Source organism: Sinohyriopsis cumingii, chromosome 3 (genome assembly GCF_028554795.1).
Source record: "Sinohyriopsis cumingii isolate HCF-2022 chromosome 3, ASM2855479v2, whole genome shotgun sequence".
Taxonomy (NCBI): Eukaryota; Metazoa; Mollusca; class Bivalvia; order Unionida; family Unionidae; genus Sinohyriopsis; species Sinohyriopsis cumingii.
The window spans coordinates 98,936,466-98,957,803 of record NC_142963.1 but is presented as its reverse complement, the minus strand read 5'-3'; the positions used below and the strand labels follow the sequence as shown (position 1 = coordinate 98,957,803).

Sequence of the window (21,338 nt, the reverse complement as noted above, 5' to 3'; positions counted from 1 at the left end):
CATGTCTTGGCTTACAGAGTATATGGCCTAGCTGTTCTCAATCTTAAAGCTGCCCTACATGCCTTCGGGGACTCGAGATATTCTCTCTAGGATAAGGGGATGGAACTCCCTCCACTTCTTACCTATTCCTCTAAGATATTGCAATCAGTTAATGTATTTGAAGAAGAAACTAATTTTTCTAGTAAAATATGTTTCTTTGTAATAATTATCCAATCATAATATGGATGCACTCATCCAGCCTCCCCATAGTTACGTGCTACAAGGAGAGCCTCCACTCTGCTGTAGTAGTAATTGCTGGTAATACTTATACCAAGAGAAGATCACTCAAACTACCACATGTGGCCAGACAACATTTAACTCCCATAGCTAATAGGTGTAGCATGGGGAACTGGATTTGATGGGTAGTGGTAATACTCCAAAGGTATTATGACTAAGCAAGTATTATTGAAATAAAAACATTTTACAAGAAAATTTGTATTTTCCAGGTTATGGCTAAGGTCATAGAATAGAATGTCATGGCCTTGGAGTTGGTAGAACATTTGCCACAATTTAGATTGTAAATCAAATACTTTTTGCTATATCATTTTCAATATTGGCAGATATCATTTTGCTGTATTTGAGATTGTCTATTCTTTAGAATGCATCTGTCTTTTAGTGGCATATCTATTTGCATGGAGCACAATTAGAAATCTATCTGTTGAAAGATAAAAAATTTAAGTCAGTCAGGTTTTGATTTGGGAGGAAATTTGTTGCTGATTAATTCAAAGTAGAAAATATACATTGTCATTTATTGTGAAAATCTCATCTGGAAATGTATATTTAATACCTTTTAAATTATTATTTTTTAGAGCTACTGCGGAAATCTGCTGAACACACTTTGATGGATATGGTTCAGCTCCTTTTCTCCAGATTACCACAATTTAAGGAGGATCCAAAATGGAGTGCCAACATGAAGAAGGTAAACATCTCTCTCATATACAAATGTTCTCACACTGTGTCACTTCTTTAGCATTGTGTCAGTTTGATCATATAAACATTTTAAATAGAAACAAGTTTTCATTTTGTTTGCCTGCATATGGTATGACAGGTGTCACTTTTCATGCAGTGTTGGGTTGAATCATGTTAGGTTCCTGTGTGAATTTTTTTAAAGATGTATCTTCTACATCAGTACTGTATTCAAGTGGCACATTTATTTATGAAAAAGCTCTATAGCAATAATGTAAGCAGCCACAGAGCAAGGTGGTCATTCAGTCAACTGTAATAATGATGGCAAAATCAACTAAACAGATGAAACATCCTCACTTCTTTAATGTTATAAGAAGCAAATCAAGGAAAGATGTTACCAGCTAGCAATCAGATCAGAAATCCAGTTGTAGTTCTGAAGATAGAGCTAGTTGTGAATCTGCCCTAAAAATGAGCTAAGTAACTGGAAAGTATTAATGACTTGCACAAATCCCTCCAAGCTAGTATTTACCAACAGATTGCATGTTTGCCTTTGCTGATATGCAGACAAATTTTATTCAGCAAATAATGGTAGGGTACCAGTTCTGATCACTTATCACAATCCTTCTTAGTAGTAATGACATCAGCTGATTACGATATTTCCTAAAGAAGGATAACATCATAAACAGGCCACTCCTATACATTTTTTATTCATCCATGCTAGTGTGAACATCGAAAAGTGATTTAGGACATGGAATTCACTATGTCCAAATTTTATTATTTTCATGTGCTTTTGAAATGCATGTAATCCAAGGGGATTTTGAGAATTTTCCCCAGAACTTATTAGACACAAGTGCTGGCCCAAGGGGTGCAGTAGATTAGAATTTTGGGGACATAGAGAAAAAACCCAGGGTAATCTGCAGGCCCACACTGATCTAGGTGCAACACTGTCTAACTTGACTCCAATATTGGTTTTAGAAATAATGTGGTTGAGTGGTATCAGTATTCATCACCAAAACAACTAAGCAAGGCAGGGTCTGATTCCTAACTTGTAAATGGGCTTGAAATAACAAATAAAATACACTGGTTGTACCTGCTGAAAATGAACTTGATTGGGGAACATGTGGTCTGGTAAGAAGTCAGTGTTTCTTTCACTAGCTTTGAAATTGGTAGGCAGATTAGTATTGCATCAGCAAGTCGGCTAGGCTAATTGATAGAGAATGACTGTAAGAAGCTTGTGTTTTCTGGTGAAATCTAAGTAAGATGCAATATTGTACTTTCATTGGAATTTTCAAACCTTTTTTTGCCACAGATATAATTTTATTATATGCTTATTGTCTGTTCCATAATACACTAAAGTTTATGGGGGGAGTTGAATTACAAAGAAGTTAACAGTTAGTTTCAAATGCAGTTGAACAGCATCCAATCATTCTGATTTTTTGAAAATTACTTTTGATAGGGTAAACAACACTGACTGGTGGCAACTTAAATTTTTCTAGCCATTGGAGCATTGAAATTATGAAAACTACTGATCTGTCAGGAAATTTAATTTTCCTGCTTTAGGGTTGTGGATTACTGCTAATTTTGAGTCCACAATGCAGTATGTGTTAAAAATTTATTCTTTATGAATTCCATATTCAAAAACTTTCTTTTGCAAGAGGTTATATCTTTTGAGTAGTGTTTGGAATTAATGACATTAATATTTTCCATACATTCCTTTTAAGCTGATGAAAAAGGGAATCAGCCTTGTCTGCATGTGTAAAAATCTAATCTGTTCATAGTTTGGTGCCTATGAAAGGTTGTTACACTCCAATTTTCTGTTGAATATATTACAATCAATATTTTATTTATTTTAGTTGAAAATGAGGACTGGTCGTGTAGATCCCTCTCATTTAGGAAAAAGAAAGAAATCTCCAAAGCTTAAACAAAAGAAATTCAATCCTCCATCCAATCTTCCCACTAACCTCAAGTCTACAGCTACCATGGAGTCAAACCTACCAGAAGAGGACAAGAATGTACTTGGGGCTAATGAAGGTGCCGAAGTTTCCGATGGTTGCAGAGATTCAGATCCTTGCATCATCATAAGTGAGGGTGGAAAAAATGAGGAAGACGGTTTGGTGGATAATGGTATAGCTTATGTCAATGCTAGTCTTGAGAGTATTGCTACAACCCCAGTTGAAGGAGGTGGTATCATTGATATCACAAAAGGGTTTGAGGTGAGAATATTTGCATACAATTTTCTTTCTTCTTTTCAGGGCTATGTCATAGTTAAAAAGCAGATGGAAGTTATATTTTTTTCAAAAATTCCAAGAGCCACTTGATTTTAATTGGTCAACTTAAAATATCCACCTTTAGGAACAGTCCTCATTAGAACTGTGTTCAGAAAATTATTAAATGTCAGGTTTTGCCAAATTTTAGGAAGTAACATTTCTGAAAAAAACATCATCAAAGCTATCATATTAAAACACATTCTGTTTGTCATTTGGATTATTAAATGTTGATATAGGGTTTAACGCCATTTTTCAGCACACGATAGGCTATATATGGCGGCCAGTATTAATGGTGGAGGACAAACCCGGGAAAACCCCGAAAAGAACCACTGACCCATGAGAAGCTACTGACAAACTTTCTCACATACCCACATTAGCCGAATCCGATGCTTGAACCCACGCAGGCAGAGGTGAGATGGCAGTGATCCGTAATGGAGAGCGCTTTAGACCACTTGGCCACTTGGATCCCCATTATTAAATGTAAAATTGTTGTTCAATTATGATTTTAGCAACTACTTATTTTGGATAGAAAAAATCCCCGAGTTTGTGTAAAGATGAGTGGTGTTACTGTTCTTAGCTTGATGTCATTAATGCCACTCTTCATTTAGCAGTTGTAACTGTTTATCACAACATGTAATAATTTACTTCCAGGACTTGTATTGTAAACAATACTACAGACTTAAATCTGGGCTCTCTTTTTGCATGTACTTTGTTTATTATTAATATATTCTGGCACAGTCACTGTTAAAAGGAAATGTCAATATAACTTGTTCCTTACGTTATTTGAAATATGTGCAAGCATTCACCATATGTGATTCACAGTTTTACAGCAGATTGCTTGTCAGAATTACATCCATGTGCCTTATTCTTGACAGTTTACTATCAATAAATTAATTCTATTTATATCATATCCGCACATGTAGTCTTTTCGCTATAGGCTCCTCGTAATGATAACTTAACCTTCATCACTCCTGTAAATTATGTTGCAGTTGTTGTTAGGTGTAATTTTATTGTAGATTGAAAAATTATTATTAGAAGGGTTTGAGAATAGTGTAAATCGAAATTTATTATATAATTAATTTCTTGTTTTTGGTTGAAGCTGCTTTTCCTTGTTGTAAAATGGTTGTACTTGTGTTCTTCAATGTCTAAAAAAGTCCTTATTATGGCTTATGGATGTGCTGCCAACAAATGTATCTGTTTATTATTATGCATAATATAAATTTAGGCTGGATTATAATAAGTCTGTGTCGCAGGTTTTATTGGAATAAAAAGGGCAGTCATGTAGTAAATTTAGTTAATTTCACATCAAATTAAGTTTTGTTCAGTTCTAAAATAGAGGAATATTGTATTCTTTTTATTTTGAATGAAGAAATTGTTGTAAGTCAAATGTATATGCTTTAGGAATGGACTCGTCATTTATCACAAAGCTATGTTTGTATTATTTAATTTTATTGGTTAACTATCATGGATATTGCAAAATTTATGAAGGAAATTTTGTCTCATTTCAATTAGAGTTCCACAAAGTGTGAAGAAGATGCTTTTGAACAGGATTGTCAAGGGGGACAACTCCAGCCTAGCACTTCTCAAACTGACCTGTCTGAGGGATATCGGTCATCATCAGAGCACCTTTCATTGACCATTCCTAATTATGACATCTACACACATTCAGGCAGTGAACTTGAGATGAATACTGAGGGTGACTCACAGAACCCTCCAGGAGAACCTGTTGGAGCTCACGAGGTTGTCCATGTTCCTGCATCACCACAAAATTTCGTAAATCAGCAGGGGGTCAAATTCATACCCCACCCACATCATAGAGAGGGTAACATTTCACTCTTTTTTTTATCATAAGTTATTCAATGAGAGTTTATATATATTGAACTTTTAAATATTTATGCATAATAATTGGACTGGTCTTTGTTTCATGTTGTTTTTTTTTTAAGGCTCCTGCCAACTTCAATTCATTGGGTATATAGTGTTGTCCATGTCCATCTGTTTTATTATATCATGTCCATCATGAGTTTTGTACTTGATAACTTTTGTTTGATGCCAACTGCATGACTCTTCAGTGCTCGTGTGACTTCAGATTACTATGAGCTGCCATCTTTGTGAAAGTACAGAATCTCCATACTTTTTCATCCATGATGCACCACTCTGATGTGAAGCTACCAACCGATCACGGCATTAAAGTACATTTAAGATTCAATGTTTTTAACATCATAAAATATACACACATAGAACACTTAGAAATTTAGACAAAGATGAAAGACTTGCACTTTCATAAATACATTTCAGATATTACACATTGAATAAATGCTCCAATTTTTTGGAAACTTTTATTTTCACAGGGAGTGGCCCACTAATACCCTACAATCTTCCATGTGTACGAGAACTGTTCCGCTTCTTGATATCACTTACCAATCTGCTAGATCGCCACAATACTGACGTGATGATCCATATGGGTCTTAGCTTGCTTACAGTTGCTTTGGAGACTGGTGCTGACTATATCAGTCAGTACAACTCTTTGCTCTGCCTTGTTAAGGATGAGATGTGCAGGAACTTGTTTATGGTAAGAAGAAATTGTTCTTAGTTTGAGTATATGGTATAAAACTAAAGAAAGAGATCAATTGGTCCATGAATTATTTGATAATATGTGATGACAACATGTATAGACAAATATGCTAGGCATAGTCAACTCTTCTAAATGACTTGTGTATAGAATGCACTTCTTAAAATTCAGCACACGCCCATTAAAAGATATGTATCATAAGAGACTAAATTTGCACTTATTCCAGAAGTGGTTAGGTAAGTTTGATTGTAAATTTTGTGTTCTTACTTTTCTGTCATTAAGAAATCTGATGATAAGTGAGATTATTGGATAAATGCATACAAGATTTACACATGTGGGGGCATTCTGCTTCATAAACATTCCTTGTAAATTAAAAAAATGAATATAATAATTCAGTTCATTAACATTTAACTTTTTCTTGTTGATAAACTACTAATAATAATTAATTTGCTTGGGTTCGAGTCTAGGATTCGGCTAACGTGGGTATGTGAGAAAGCTCGCCAGTAGCTTCTCGTGGGTTGGTGGTTCTTCCCGGGGTTTTCCCGGGTTCTTCCTCCACCAGTAATACTGGCCTCCATGCATAGCCTATTGTGTGCTGAAATATGGCATTAAACCCCACAACAACAGCTAATAATAATTCATGATAAGATGCAGCCAAGCATGACTTTAGAGATCAACCCTTGTATCAATAAGATATTATCTCTCAGAGGATGGTCTTTTAAGAGTTCATTACATGATATACCACACTTGATCCATACCTTAAACAGCGCTATTCAGAAATGTCTAGCTGTAAGTTCAGACACTTTTTCTAATTACAGTGCATTACATATCAGCATTATAGTAAGTAGATATCATTTCTGGGTGAAAATTTTATAACTAGAGATTATTTACAGATGTTTTAAATATGATTTGATCCACCCACTTAGTTAAAAGTAATGCACAGGAGCTACACAGGATAGTATAGTCATGTTTTGGATCATACCCACTATATCATAAAGGCAAGGATGGACTTTGGCTATCTTTGCAATCCTATAGTCATATGGGCAGATAATTTTTTGCTTATAAAGTGTTGCTTTCACATTTTTGTTTGTTTGAATTTTTGAATAAATCCAAGGAGTATACTTTAATGGCTCATTTAATTGGCATTTATGCAAAATGCAACTGAAAATGATGTAGTTGTTGTGAACAATGCAAGGGGAATGAAAATTCATGACATTTAATTGTTTCGGTGTTACTGCAATGGATTGCCTTCATTTTATTGACAAACAAATGTAGCAAAACTTAGTACCATAATTTTTAATGATAATTCTGCTCTGAAATATAGGCCACATGAGCAGCTTTTAATCATTTTGTGAGAAAAAAGAACAGATTAGCTGTTGCAGTAATAATTTCTCAAATAGGCCCGGACAATCTCACTCACTATAAGACTTAATGCCCAATATGTGATAGATCCACTTCTTAGAGAAGCCAGTTTGTATTCAGTGTAGCAATTAGAAACATTAATCAGTTTTTAATGCGTCGAGGTGCAGTGCATTAATCACAGTTCATAAAAGCTTAGTAGGTGGCTGTATTTTATTTATTATTAACTAATCTAAAGTCACTGAAATAGCAAGCTGTTGCCATTAGTAAGTGGTTGTAACCAGTCAAATGTCACTAAGGGAAACCATTTATTAGGGCATGCTTGATGATACTGTTATCTGGTAAAAAGTCAACAGTGTTGCATTTACGGAATAGTGAAGAAAATATATTTTCGACTTTAGTTTCTACACATTTCACAGCTGCTAACAGATAAATACTTATGTTAGAGACTGCATGTGACCCAGGCTGATATTTTAGTTAAGAGGCAAGTTTTCTCTTTGCAGCCTTGGATATAAAATGCAACCACACAGTTTGATAGATATTTCCAGTGCTGCTTTTTATTTTTTAAATTTATAAAGATTAAATTTGTCATCCGTTTGTGATATATATCAACTTAGTTTACAAGATTTGTTGATATATCACTGATAAGAGAATTACATGACTTTGAGAAATATTTTTCTTAGACATGGAAGCCACCATGTGGCTTGCAGGAATTTTTTCAAGATGTGAAACTTTCATTGTGACATCGGATCGTGACATTCAATCTGGTTTCTACTGGATCACACCTTTAGGTTGACTGCATACAAAATGTCCTTTGACTTTAACATTGATTTTTGCCATATGTTTTACTTGGGGAGTGTAAAATAATTACCTTCCAAATGAATATGGATGTATGAAGATCAAAATAAGTGAATAATCACCATTGACAGGTACCTGTAATCAGAATTTAAAAAATTAAACTCATTACTGAAATAGTACTGAACACCTAAATGATCTGTGTGGATTATACTATACACAGTGTTTAAACTGATTACAATAAACAAGTACCTGACTATTTCTTTGGGTTGGATTTTGTGGTTTAACACCATTTTTCAGCTCTAGATAGGCTCTACATGGCAGCCAGTATATTTTGTTTAAGAAAGAACTTGGGGAAAACCCATGTAAGAACCGCCATGCCACAGGTAGCTACTGGCATGCTTTTCACATGGCTGAGTCAAGACTGGAACCCACATGGACAGAGGTGAGATGTGAGTGTTCAGTAAATGCAAGTGCCTCAGATGACTCGGCCACTGGGGCTCTAACTGTTTCATTGCTTTATTCCTGTCAATAAGCAGATCCTGAACGTGACCAATAATTGTGTAAAGATACCATAAAATAAACAAGGAAAAAACAGTGACAATATTGAAATTATATCTCTCCATTAATATGGTTGGCCTTTTAAATATTTTAAGATTTACTTTGTCTACCAGGTATTAGATATAATTTATCATTTCTACCCATGGGATAAAATCATGCAATGTAAGTATTGTTCACAAGTCACTGCTTTTGGGTAGTTTTGTGTGCTTTACCTATACTAGCTTGTTACTAATGTTGAGTCACTTCCCACATTATGAGTGATTTTTTTCTGTCTATCTGTCCATCTGTCTGTTACCAAATGTTTCTTAGTAAAAACTGCTATAAGCAACCACCTGTCATTTCCGACCACAATCATAATGTATGGATCGATTTTATTATATAAACGCTCTGTTATGAACGACCATATATAAACGCTCTGTTATGAGCAGCCACCTGCTGAACAAGACCAGTGACTGTGACGTCTTGGCAAAATATGCACCTCAACACTGCTATGAATGACTGCATCGCTAAAACAAGGATAAACTCCACTGACCTTTATTTAATCCCCATAAAAACGACCGCTCATACCGTTCTAAATTATATTAAAAAATTTTTAAAAGATAGGCTGACTACTGATGTCTGAATATTTTTGCTTTGCTTATTGTGTTTTATAGTTTCTGTCGTAAACCAGATAAAAGTATATGTAGATTATTTTCTAGTCTGGTCCCCTGCTTCGTCTGCTCACTGCGTTGTTCTCTGCTATTCATATAGGGATGAGCAACACTGGGAGCATAAAAATCAGGGAACCAGACTAATCATTCCCATACTTAACCTGCTTCCCGGTCTCATCGTAGGGGATTTCATCCCTGTCAATGACTATTGTGAGAACAGACACCAATGACCTATATGTAATCAGTTGTTACAATAACCGCTTGATTAGTAATGATTGTTCTGATCAAAAACAAACATGAAAGGAATTTTAAAAAAAGATTTTTACTACCGGTGATAGATGCTACAGTCTGTAAACCAGGCTAATGTACATGTCACGAATTGTCATTGTAGTGCCAAAATTGACGTAGTGGTCGCATATATTGTTTGCATATAGAGTTAATCCATATTGCAGAGGGTGAATAAGGTCATTGTCTATTAAGCCAGCAAGAGAGAATCATTTGCGTGATTCGATTGACAGTGTTCAAGACTTGTGATGTTTGATGTAATCCCCCCACCCGATGTTAAGTGATTAGATCCCAATCACAAAGCTGCCGGGGACCCCGAGTGTCTGAGTGGTCTAAAGCGCTCTCCGTTATGGATCACTGCCATCTCACCTCTGTCTGTGTGGGTTCGAGTCTAGAATTCGGCCAATGTGGGTGTGTGAGAAAGCTTGCCAGTAGCTTCTTGTGGGTCATTGGTTCTTCCTGGAGTTTTCCTGGGTTCTTTCTCCACCTTTAATACTGGCCTCCATGTGTAGCCTATTGTGTTTTGAAAAATGGTGTTAAACCCCACAACAACAACAAAGCTGCCGTCTATTCAAGTTGGTGTGACTGGGTTACACACTTTGCTTATAGAGTTAATCCCTGTAACCATTGACCTTTGTTTCTGAGTAAATGGTTCTGTTTCTGGATGAGATAATTGTTTCTGTTGTTGTTGTTGTAGGGTTTAATGCCATTTTTCAGCACACAATAGGCTATACATGGCAGCCAGTATTAATTGTTTCTTCTTACTTCATTAATTGTTAGATATGCAATGCACATGTATAGATTTTTCGTATTTTCCCACAGCCCAGTCAAAACCATCATTATGTTTGATATTACAATTGAGCACTAATAATTTTAACACATAGAACCTTAATAACAATGGACAAACCTCCAGCTAAAAAGAGAAAAGTTTTAAGGCTGGAGAAAATAATTATTGTAACTGAAAGAAGTGAGAAAGAGCAGACCAGTCACAAAAAAGTGGTTTAAAAAGAAAAATGAGTAATTCAGAAATGATTTCATATGGTAAAATTTTTAAAATTGTGATCTTCCAATGTAAATGTGATTTCATGTTTAATGATAAAAGTATATTATATTGCTATATAATTTTGTTTTTAGATAAATGCATACAATATTTTAGCAAGAACTATTAATAAAGAACAGAATATATGTACAGTGATCGTGTTTATTTTTCTTGAAATTGTTCTGAAACTGTAACTTGGAAACTGGTCATTTTGTACAAATCTGCTGTCTTGATAGACCAGCTGTCTTGATAGACCGTTTTTTGGGGCAGAAGGGGCGGTTTATCATAACTGGTTTTACTGTACACTGTACCATTTACATTTACCAAACTTTGTGGTTGACTTACACTTGATAAGGAAAAAACCCATAAATTTGGGGATAAAAGATCAAATTTGTGACTGAAAGAAGAAAAAAAAACATCTGCACATTAGTTCCAGTTCTCCACCATCTACAGTCACCAGACTGTGTGAAAAGCTTGCACCTGGGGTAAGGAAAAACCTACCAGTTGAGGAATCAAAAGTTTTAAGGTCAAGGTAACTGTGCCTGAAACAATCAAGATGGTTTCCACACTGACATTAGTTCTGCATCACATACTGGGACCAAACTTTGTGACAGGCTTAAAATTGGTGTATGGAAAAGCTTATTGATTTTGAGATCAAAGGTAAAATTTGCAGTGACTAAAAGAAATTAAATGGTTTGCCACAATACTATTAGCTCTATATCACAGACCTGGACAATAGACCACTCCGGTGGCCTAGTGGTTAGAGCATCTGCCTCGGATGCGGGAGGTCATGGGTTCAATCCCCAGCCAAGTAATACCAAAGACTTACAAAAATGGTACTAACAGCTGCCTCGCTAGGCACTCAGTATTGAGAGTTTAGTGTTAGGACTGGTTGGCCTGGTGTCAGGATAATGTGACTGGGTGGGACATCATGCTACATGTATGCATCATGATGCCCCAGTGCTAGACATCACTATAAACTGTCAAACTGCAGACATCCTAGTGATATGACTGAAATTTGTTTTAAGCTATGTTAAAAATCCAGATCAAACACACAGACCTGGACGAAGCATTGTGCATGGATGTCACTTGTGATAAAGAAGCCCATTGATTTTAGGGTAAAACGGTGAAAGGTCAGAGCCATTGTAACTGATGTTATGTATATCTATATTTTGTTAACTTCTGGTATATGATTTTGTCTAATTTTTATACTTTTTAGTCAGTGTTGTAAATTGTAGTTATTATCTGTAGCTGGATTTCATCTGTGCATAGTGTCTACTCTAACAGAAAATAAAATCGCATAGGATCTATAAAATAGATGCTTACACGTGTCTTGACAGATCGGTCAGGTGGTACCATAGAAGAATTAAGTTAATTTATGTTGGATAAGTTAGATTACATGAATTGGTATTTTGAATTATTAGACTGAGTAGTAAGATCCGTCTTGTAAGAGTATATTGTGACATAATAGACTCATCAAGGTGTAAATGACTTTCATTCTTTTGGACTTTAATACAACTTTTTCAGATTATTTGGGTTTCACTTCATAATACAAAAAGTTCCTTTCACATTTTAATTTATAACTTTGATAATTAGATTATTTGTTAACTTCTGCAAACCTTGTTGGTTCTGCTTCTTTCTGTAACTTAGTTTATGACCATAGAATCACAACAGTGAAAGAAAATAAATGGTTTCAGCACACAATTTATCTACATACATACTAGTAAATGTGCGGCAGGAAATAATGTGCAGCTTAATGTAATCTTGTTTTCATTGGATAAGATGCTGCTCTGTGCAGAGCTTGGGGATAGATCAGTTAATGGTAGGTTTTAGGAAATAATTTGACATGCAATGTATTTTGTGGATTGCAACAATGTTAATATAATATAAAACAAAAATGCAAAATAGAAATTACCATAAGGTATTTATCAGCTGTTAACTACTGCTCATCTTTCTTTCTTTCTTCTGGAACTGGCAGATTAAATCATTTACTGCATGCCACAAGTGAAATAATCTTATATTTATCAGAGAAAAATGTGAAAGTAGGGCTGTATAAAGGAGAATTATCTGCCATAGTGACTATGCATCCTATATTTATTATGTAGAGGTTATAATCCTGAAATAAAATGCAGACACCAGACACTAGCAAACATAATGCTCATGTGTGCAGATATTATAGGTACTCCTAACAATGAATTGACAGAACCTACTGTTACTCTGTTTATTCATTTGTTAAAATCTATTCTCTGTGAAATTTAATTTAGCAGGAAAGTATATACGTTGGATTGCATTCTCACATTACAGATAATCCCATATTTCCCTACAGAATTTGTTTGCATTATTAACTGTGGATCCTGAACATTTTTTTCTTCTCTTTTCAGATTTATTATAGTTGGCTAATTAAGTTTACTTTCTATTGCAGCTATTGCAGTCTGAGAGATTGTCCTTGTTTGCAGCTTCACTACGAGTTTGCTTCCTTTTATTTGAGTCACTTCGCAGTCATCTTAAACTTCAATTAGAGGTATAATATGGATTGTCTTTTATTTTGCAGTCTATACATTGTAATTTAAACATTTTTTCATTGTGTACTAATATATGAGGGTTTTGTTTTGCTACAGACCACAAATTTAAAGACCAAATTACTATGATTCTTCTGTAGAAACGATTGGAACCCTTCCATTAATTTTTATCGCAAGATCATTAAATAAGTGAATTCACATCATTTCAGCAAAGACACATTAGAAAGTGCAGTGTGACATATTCAAGGAGCCACCAAAACAATACAGTGGTCTCCCTCTTATATGGCCACCCCTTCTTCACTGGGAAAGTGACCTTATAAAACTAGTGGCTTTTCCAGAGGGGGACTAAATTTTTTGTGAGAAGTATATGTAATATACATAGTAAAAAAGCTACATACTTCAAAGCATTTAATATCTTCATTCAATATCTTCATTTAAAAGTAACATTAATTATTAAAAGGTATTCTTGTTACAATAATATACTTATTTCAACAGAATATACATTTAAACATCTTATTTCTGGTGTAAGCATGATATGCGAGCAGGTATTGTTGTCATCCACATTGCAAAACCATTCATAAACATCATTTAAATCTTGGTACATATATAATTCTTTTTCCATTTGCTCCATTTTCCCACTGCTGATGAATAACCTCCTTATCGGTTATGACATTGTTTATTTGAGTCTTTTCTACATAAAATTGTTTGGCAAGTCTACCCTCCCCACCTCACCCGATGTTGTTGAGTAGAATATAAAGAACATGACCTTTAAACAAAGTTGTACTGTAAATTATAGGAGTCCATCAAAGGGAATGATATGCTTCTGGTCACAAATATTTTGTAGGAAATCATGACAAGCCTGTTTATTCCTGCCTTTTGTTTGTTTTAAATGTAAAGTAATGAAGTCATCTTGCATATTCTTGAGAAACTCCAACATACCAGAGTAGGTAACCAAAATGTATTTCTGTCTGTTTTAAATTGTCATGTTGACAAGACAGGTGCAGTATAAATATATTGGTTTTGGCCTTTGACCATGATCTTGATATCAAGGATAGAATATTATAACTTCTCATTTACTCTCACGATATACCTCTTTACTAATTTTGGTTTGATTCATAATTATACTTTTACCAGATCTTATTGGATGGCCTGTTGTTTGTCATCCATCTGGTGTCCATTGTCCGTTATTATCCATTAGCATAAATTTGTTGTCACTACATATCCTAAACTACGTGGAGAAGTGCTGTGAAACTTTGCACACACATTGATCCCAGGGTCTTGTTGGTCCTATAGTAAATTAGTCCTGTTTGGATATCCAATATGACTATAACAACAGCCATCTTAAATTATGTTACTGCTGCAACTCCTGAATGGATGGTCATATTGACACATTTACACTAAAAGACTTCTTATGATGTCTAGAGGTCCTTGAGTGAAAATGGTGCGAATATTACATCCAATATGGCTGCTGTGGTCATCATCTGGAAAATCTTGTTACAGCTGCTTTTACAAAATAAATGGTCATATGAACATGGAGTTTCCACCACAAGGCTTCTTGTGATCTCTTGTTGATTGTACATGAAAATGGTGCCTATCTGACAATTACTATAGCAGCAGTTTCCAAAGTGTTGTTATTGCTACTTCTCCTGAACGGAAAGGCATATCGTTATGGGGTTGTCACAAAAAGACTTTTATGACATCAAGAATATGGCTATCTGAATGAATGGTCATCGAGGGTTGTCCCTTCAAGACTTATTATGAGCCGAAATGAAGAAGGTGCTGAATTGACACCCAGTAATTCTGCCAAAATGGCCAACTTGAAAATCTCGCTATTGCTACTTTATTGGAATTAATTGTCTTTTTATTATGGGGTTTTCACTGAAAGATTTCTTATAATGTCATGTTGGTCTTAATGAAAATGTTTCCAATGTGACAACAGATATATCCACCATAATGGATATGTTGAATATCATATTGCAAGTTCTGTTGAATAGATGGTCTTATTGACACAAAATGACTTCTTATGATGTCTAGTTAATCCTAAATAGACACTATGGCCCTAGGACATCAATTATAGCTGCTTTAGTGAAGTCCTGAAAATAAATCTTGTTAATGCTGCTTTGCTGCTTTTGAGCAGAAGGTAATATTGACATGGGGTTTTCACTCAAAGACTTCTTATGAAGACTGGTTGGTCCTAAATATAACATTGTTGCTGGTGGATGGTGGCCATCTTGAATACTTGTCATCACTATCCCATTTGAAGGGATGGTTGGATCAATATGGTATTTTGACTTAAATAGTTGTCACTATGTGTTGTTGTTGGTTTTAATTAGAAATGATACAGATGTTACCTTTCAAAGCTTGAGCAGCTACTTTTCCTAAACTGATGTTGTTACCAACAGTTTAAAAAATAATTTTATGCAAGATAGTTATTTATTTATTAAAATGGTGCAGATCTCACTTTCAAATGACTGCCATCTTGGCAATCCTGAAAACCTTTACATCCCGGTCACCAAACTAATCAACAAGGGGTTTTCACTTGAACACTATTATAGCAGTATATAGTTGGTTCAGAATGAAAATGATGTTATTCTGACACAAACATGAGCTGCTACTATTGTATTGATTTTCCTTTACTGAGTATCATAATCCACAGTCTAAGCTAATTATTCCCTCCTCTCATTGGTATTGGAAGGCCAGAATTGAAAAGAACATGATCCCAGTCCGAATCTTTTGTCATAGCTAACATACAGAGTATGTTTCTCTTATTTCCTTGGATGATGTGTACTGCATGTACTATATTGTTAATCCAAATTTGATGTCCAGTTTGTTGTCTCTGCACCGACAAAGTGTGGTATTTTGTGGAAAGTCAACACAAGATGTCCCCATCTACTTTGAGGAATAGGATCAGGTATATACCCCATCCATCATTCACCCTGTAGTTGATATAGAAAGGATTGGCAGTCCCATTCACCTAAGGGGACTGCTTTAAGTTTTGTCCCATCATCCCCCTATGAGCAGCTTTGGGATGATGCCAATCCCATTTCAATGTCTCCCTTTCGAGAGATAGATATTGGCAAAGACAGTTCTGTTTTACCTCCAGAGCAGGCTCCATCATGGTGGCCTTGGCTTTCATTGTCTAGCTTGGCCCCTTAAGCTCCCACCTTGGACTTCGATGTGTTAAGGAAGGGAATATTAGCTATAGCCTAGAATTACATCCCATTGAAAGCTTAGGAGGCCTTGGAGCTCTGCTTGCTCTATAGGGAAAATCACCTTAAATGCCAATCTCTTTTTTCTGCATCCTCCTCCATTTTCTCAAAAAGGAATCATTGTCTCCAGCATTGTTTCAGCACTAGCTAGAGGCAGTAGTGAAGACAAAACATCATGTACTCCCATGTCAATGGTGCTCATAGGAGAGCTCACCTCTACAGGGATGCTGCCTCAGAGACATCTAATTTCTTGCTGGACAACAGCAAGAAGCCTTTTGTGGTTTGCACCCTTTGAGGTGGAGACACTTTTTCAAGACCTGGTGCCCTATGATTTAAGACTAGCAACACAAGTCTGTAGCAGTGGCATCTGGGTTAATCAAAATGGGCCAAGAAGTGTAACTGCTCCTTGGGATCTTCACTCAAATTCTTCAAACAGGCACCACTTAACAGGTTCAAAAAGCATCCTCAGTTCAAAGCTCCCTCCTGCCCATCATTCACTGGGTGAGGTGTTCATGGAGGCCAGGGAGAAAGTCATTGGACTCTGCCCACTTCCCCAGGGAGAGAGGGGGTTGGCTATAGCGATTTGCACCCTATCTGGCAGTATCTTCCTCTTTTGTGCCCTGTAGGTGCTTGTCTTTTTCTTTTTTACAGCAGTTTGGTTGGGCATCACAGATGATGAGTGGATCTATTCCACTTGAATGGATGGCTACCAGCTTTATTTTTGGTAATATATCCCCCATTGCAGGCCCCAATCTTCTTTCACCAGTCCAAAGTGGCTTAAGTAAGGGAAGAGGTTATGCACCTTTCTGACGAAGGATGCAGTCAAGGTGGAAAATGGCTTTCTATTCTGGGATCTTTATGGTATAAAAAAAGGCAGAAATTTCAGGCTTATAATTGACCTGTACATCTTTGTTTTCCTCAGGAAGAATGTTGCAAGATGGAGACTACTGCCTCAGTCAAGAGCACCATGAAACCCTGTAACTTGGCAGTCTCAGTCAATTTTCAGGATTACATACCTTCACATTTCCATTTTCCTGCCACAAAAAAAAGCTTTCGGTTTTGTCTCGATTAGGAGGTACTATAGTATTATCAGTTTTCATGGGGAACCAATTTACATGGTTTTTGTTGCTGCTTCAAACCATGAATTTAAATCCCCAACGAAAAATGAGCCACGTAGGATGATGACCCCCCTCTTGTTTTCTTCCAGTGTTTTATTCCTAGAGATTAACACAGCTACTAGTATTCTATAAATCAAGGTCAATACTGTTATCTGGTAATTAAATAGTAACTTTTACATGTGTTTGTTTTATTTTTTATTTTAACCTTTGGAAACAAGAATTGTAAATCATTTTATATTGTTTCAATGCACACGTTCAACAAGGTATCCGATAGCCGTAACTTTACACTGACTGCCTTAAATTGATATGTGAGGTAAGTAAAGATAGAGAGAAAATAGAGAAAAACCATAAGGTATTCAAACAATAATTGTACTGAAAATGAAAGAAAAAATAATTCAAAATAACAGTATATGAAAATTAAGTTTAATACTTATTCAGATTGATCCTGTGTTCCAGTACAACTGTTGTTGAAACATTTAAATCCTTCTGAAAGCACATTTCATTTTATCCATGCATTTTTAATCCAAAAGAACAACAATCCTGCAAAATACTATAACTATTTCTTGAAACACTATCATTAATGGAACACTATGTATATACACTAATTACAGCAGAGTATTAAAGCTCACACTTCACCTATTTTTGGACAAAGCCACTGTATCAGCATTGTGTCAATCAAGTCTAAGTCGAATCTTAGGCCAATGTGTTAATGTCATGATCGTCAGAAAGTACTGATGGTGCAACTTGATGGACAGTGGTTTAAGTAAGACATCATTCATATGTACTTTAATAACTGATTGGCCTAGTGTTGTTCTCTGAGACCACCATATTCCAGGCAAGAGGAATATCCAGGCAGTCTGTCCAGAAGGGTCTGTGCAATCCCAACAGAAATATATCTGCACCAGTCAATAGTAGAGTACCTTTTCCAACTGAGGGAGATACCCATTTTAGACTTGTTAATGACAAGACTGTACAACAAACTACTATTTTAGGTCTCAACAGATCAGAGGACCTGGGCAGTGAACACTTTAAGTCTAAAGTGAGATCATATGTACAATGCTGTCGGGCATTTCTGCGCACCTGTGGTTTCCATCACCAATACTGAAGCAAAAGGCGTACTGAATATGGCCAATTGATGAAAATAAAATACTAATTTTGAACACACTGAATACCCCCCCCCATGTTTTCATGACTCACGATATGTTGGCCTATTCTGCGCACAGCTTTGAAAAGATGTAATATTTATCCATCGGGCTATAGAAATAAAATACATTACTTTGGACTGTTTCTTTCAGCAGTTCAGTTGAGTAATTTGGTCAATTTTATTGCTCGTTTTGCAAAATTCATCAAGCAATATTAAACCATCTAAACCGAACTGGTAAAAAAATTAGTAAAGTTCAACATCTTATAAAAAATAAGCTTTTATGTGGAAGAGAAACCACAATGAATAGGGTGGATTGTGTTTACAATGTCTTGTTTATGGGGAAAAATTATTAAAAATTTAGAAACAGACTATAAACTAAGGAATTTTTTGAGAATCCCGTTCTAGCGGCACGTTGACACATTAGGTAGCAGACAATTTTGTACGTGTGGGACAACTTCTTGCAAAATTGGAAACTTGGATTAAAATGCAGAATTCTTTTAAGGTGTACATTTCCATTTTTGAAATAATGTATTTATTTGTATGATTCTAAAAGATGCATAGCAAATAGTATTTTCTGGGTTACAGGTTCAAGAAGGTCATGGAGTGGGTCTTCATGTTGACATTTTGAAATCACATTTTTATGGAGATTTTGAGTCAAAATGTGGACTGTTTTTGTACAGTTTATGAATATCACTTTTCTTAATTAAAGTTTGACCGTTCTTTCTTGATACAAAATGGATGTTTGACCCAAAATAACACATGATCTAATGTTTACAGAAATGACATGGTTGCCCAGAATTACCTGACACTCAGAATTAGCTGATATGTTGGTATATGTATGCCTTCCTCCCTTTGAAAATAATTATGCTGGAGCACCAACAAGTCATGATCTTCAGTTCTTGGCTGATCTGGTATCCCCAAACAAACCTGGTGGTCAAGGTTCAATGATAATGTTGACCTTTAGGTAGACAACCCCAGTGGAGTATCAGAGAATAGACTGGCAGCACATGTGAGGTTTGGAGGTCTGTCCTCCACAACAGCCTGCACATTTTCCATCTTCACATTGGTCTTATCTCAAGCAAGCAATCCTCCAGGATCAGTTTTTATGTAAGGATGCCAACTGATTGTCCAGACTAGGAGGCGATATGCTTTCAGGCTTTATAATGCATTGTGGAGAATCATCTATTACTAGTTCAGCAGGAAACATTGTTTCCAGCTGTCCCCCTTTAAACACAGTTGCAAGTTTTCATTTCTTCCTACTTGATTGTCCAGACTAGGAGGCAATATGCTTTCATGCTTTATAATGCATTGTGGAGAATCCTCTATTACTAGTTCAGCAGGAAACATTGTTTCCAGCTGTCCCCCTTTAAACACAGTTGCAAGTTTTCATTTCTTCCTATTTGATTGTCCAGACTAGGAAGCAATATGCTTTCATGCTTTATAATGCATTATGGAGAATCCTTTATAGCTGGTTCAGCAGGAAAAACATTGTTTCCAGCTGTCCCCCTTTAAACACAGTTGTAGGTTTTCATTTCTTCCTATTTGAGGAAAGAAAATGTTCTGTGTCCACAACCCTTTCTACGTTTTCTGAGGGTTTCACTGTTAGGTCAGACTCAAATCATTCTGTTCTCTTCAGGTATTTTGAGCATCAAAGACTGGTGTCTCCCTTAATAATGTCTAGATGGAATATTTTTTGTGTTCTTTGGGTATTGTACCTTTGAGTGAAGCACCTTCGAAAACCTTACCCTTTAGACTTTTCTCCAGCTTTTATTAGCATCATTGAGCAGAAGGAGCCAGCATTACACCTTGTAAATGGAAAATGGTTGTTTATAATTCAGAGACAATTGTGATTTGCTTTCGTTTCTTTGCCAACCTGGGTTTATGTCTAAGAATCGGCAACCTTCAGTATGGGAGAAGGAAAGGTCAGAATCATCTATTTTTTTTTTTTTGAAGCTGTCACATAATGTACCAGAATGTATTATAGAAATGCATGTTATCTGAAATTTCACCTAGCTTTGAAACAGTTCACAGCACTTTGCTGTGAATCAGCATTTTTTGATTAAGTTTCATCAAACATTTCAGTTTGAATCATCTGAAAGTTTTATCCCATTATGAAATCTTAACACAGTTAAAGACTGTTCTGCAATTGATGTGATTAAAACAATAACTGCTTATTATTTTTTTTCCTATTTTTTTGTGAATACTCACTTGCATCTTTTGATTTTGTAGGTTATTTGTTACAGTTTTGTATTTCCCAGGAAAACTCTGAGATGAAACTTGTTTAATTCAATTTGCATTTCCATTTTATTATCAAATAGCACTGTTTCAAGAGACATAACTGTTCTGAGTGTCGTAATATTAAAGTATGTCAGTGATGTCATGAGAATGTTACATCATAAAATATTTTACTGTTGGTGTCATTAATTTACCTCATTTAGAGCTATCTATTGTGAAAGATAGCTACTTCTTTTTTCAAAACGTAGGAGACAAAATGGGTTCATGTTAAAATCAATACTAGGTATAAGCAAATACAGAGTGTTATTAGGCACTTGCCTTTACGGATCACTCACATCTCACCTCTGTCCATGTGGGTTTTTGTCATGGCTTGGCCAAAATGGATTTTTGGTAAAGCTAGCCAGTAAATTCCCATGGGTAAGTGGTTTTTCCAGGGTCTTCCTTCACCTAATATACTGGCCACCATGTATACCATGCTGAAAAATTGTATTAAACCCACAAAAGACACAAATGCATGCAGTTGAATGGAAAAGTATCTCATTTTTATTTTGGAACAATACTACACTCCAAAAAATGATGTGCAATATTGGTCAGAAAAACTTAATAAAAATGTACTAATCTATAAAGACGTGCCAAAAGCTTC

The 21,338-nt window shown here is 35.6% G+C and overlaps 1 protein-coding gene across 7 annotated transcripts in view; it reads left to right on the top strand.

Moving 5' to 3' along the window:
* The window catches only part of LOC149803373 (Golgi-specific brefeldin A-resistance guanine nucleotide exchange factor 1-like), a 167,294-nt gene that overhangs the window by 23,631 nt on the left and 122,325 nt on the right, over positions 1-21,338 (top strand). For all 7 annotated transcript variants that reach the window (XR_016420209.1, XM_089953086.1, XM_089953085.1 and 4 more), the window contains 5 exons: positions 849-958; positions 2,799-3,158; positions 4,725-5,034; positions 5,561-5,781; positions 12,893-12,991. Coding sequence is in view for 6 of the 7 variants with exons in the window: in XM_089953086.1 (XP_089809212.1) it covers positions 849-958; positions 2,799-3,158; positions 4,725-5,034; positions 5,561-5,781; positions 12,893-12,991 (1,100 nt within the window). In the remaining variant the exon portion in view is untranslated. The remainder of the gene's footprint in view (positions 1-848; positions 959-2,798; positions 3,159-4,724; positions 5,035-5,560; positions 5,782-12,892; positions 12,992-21,338) is intronic.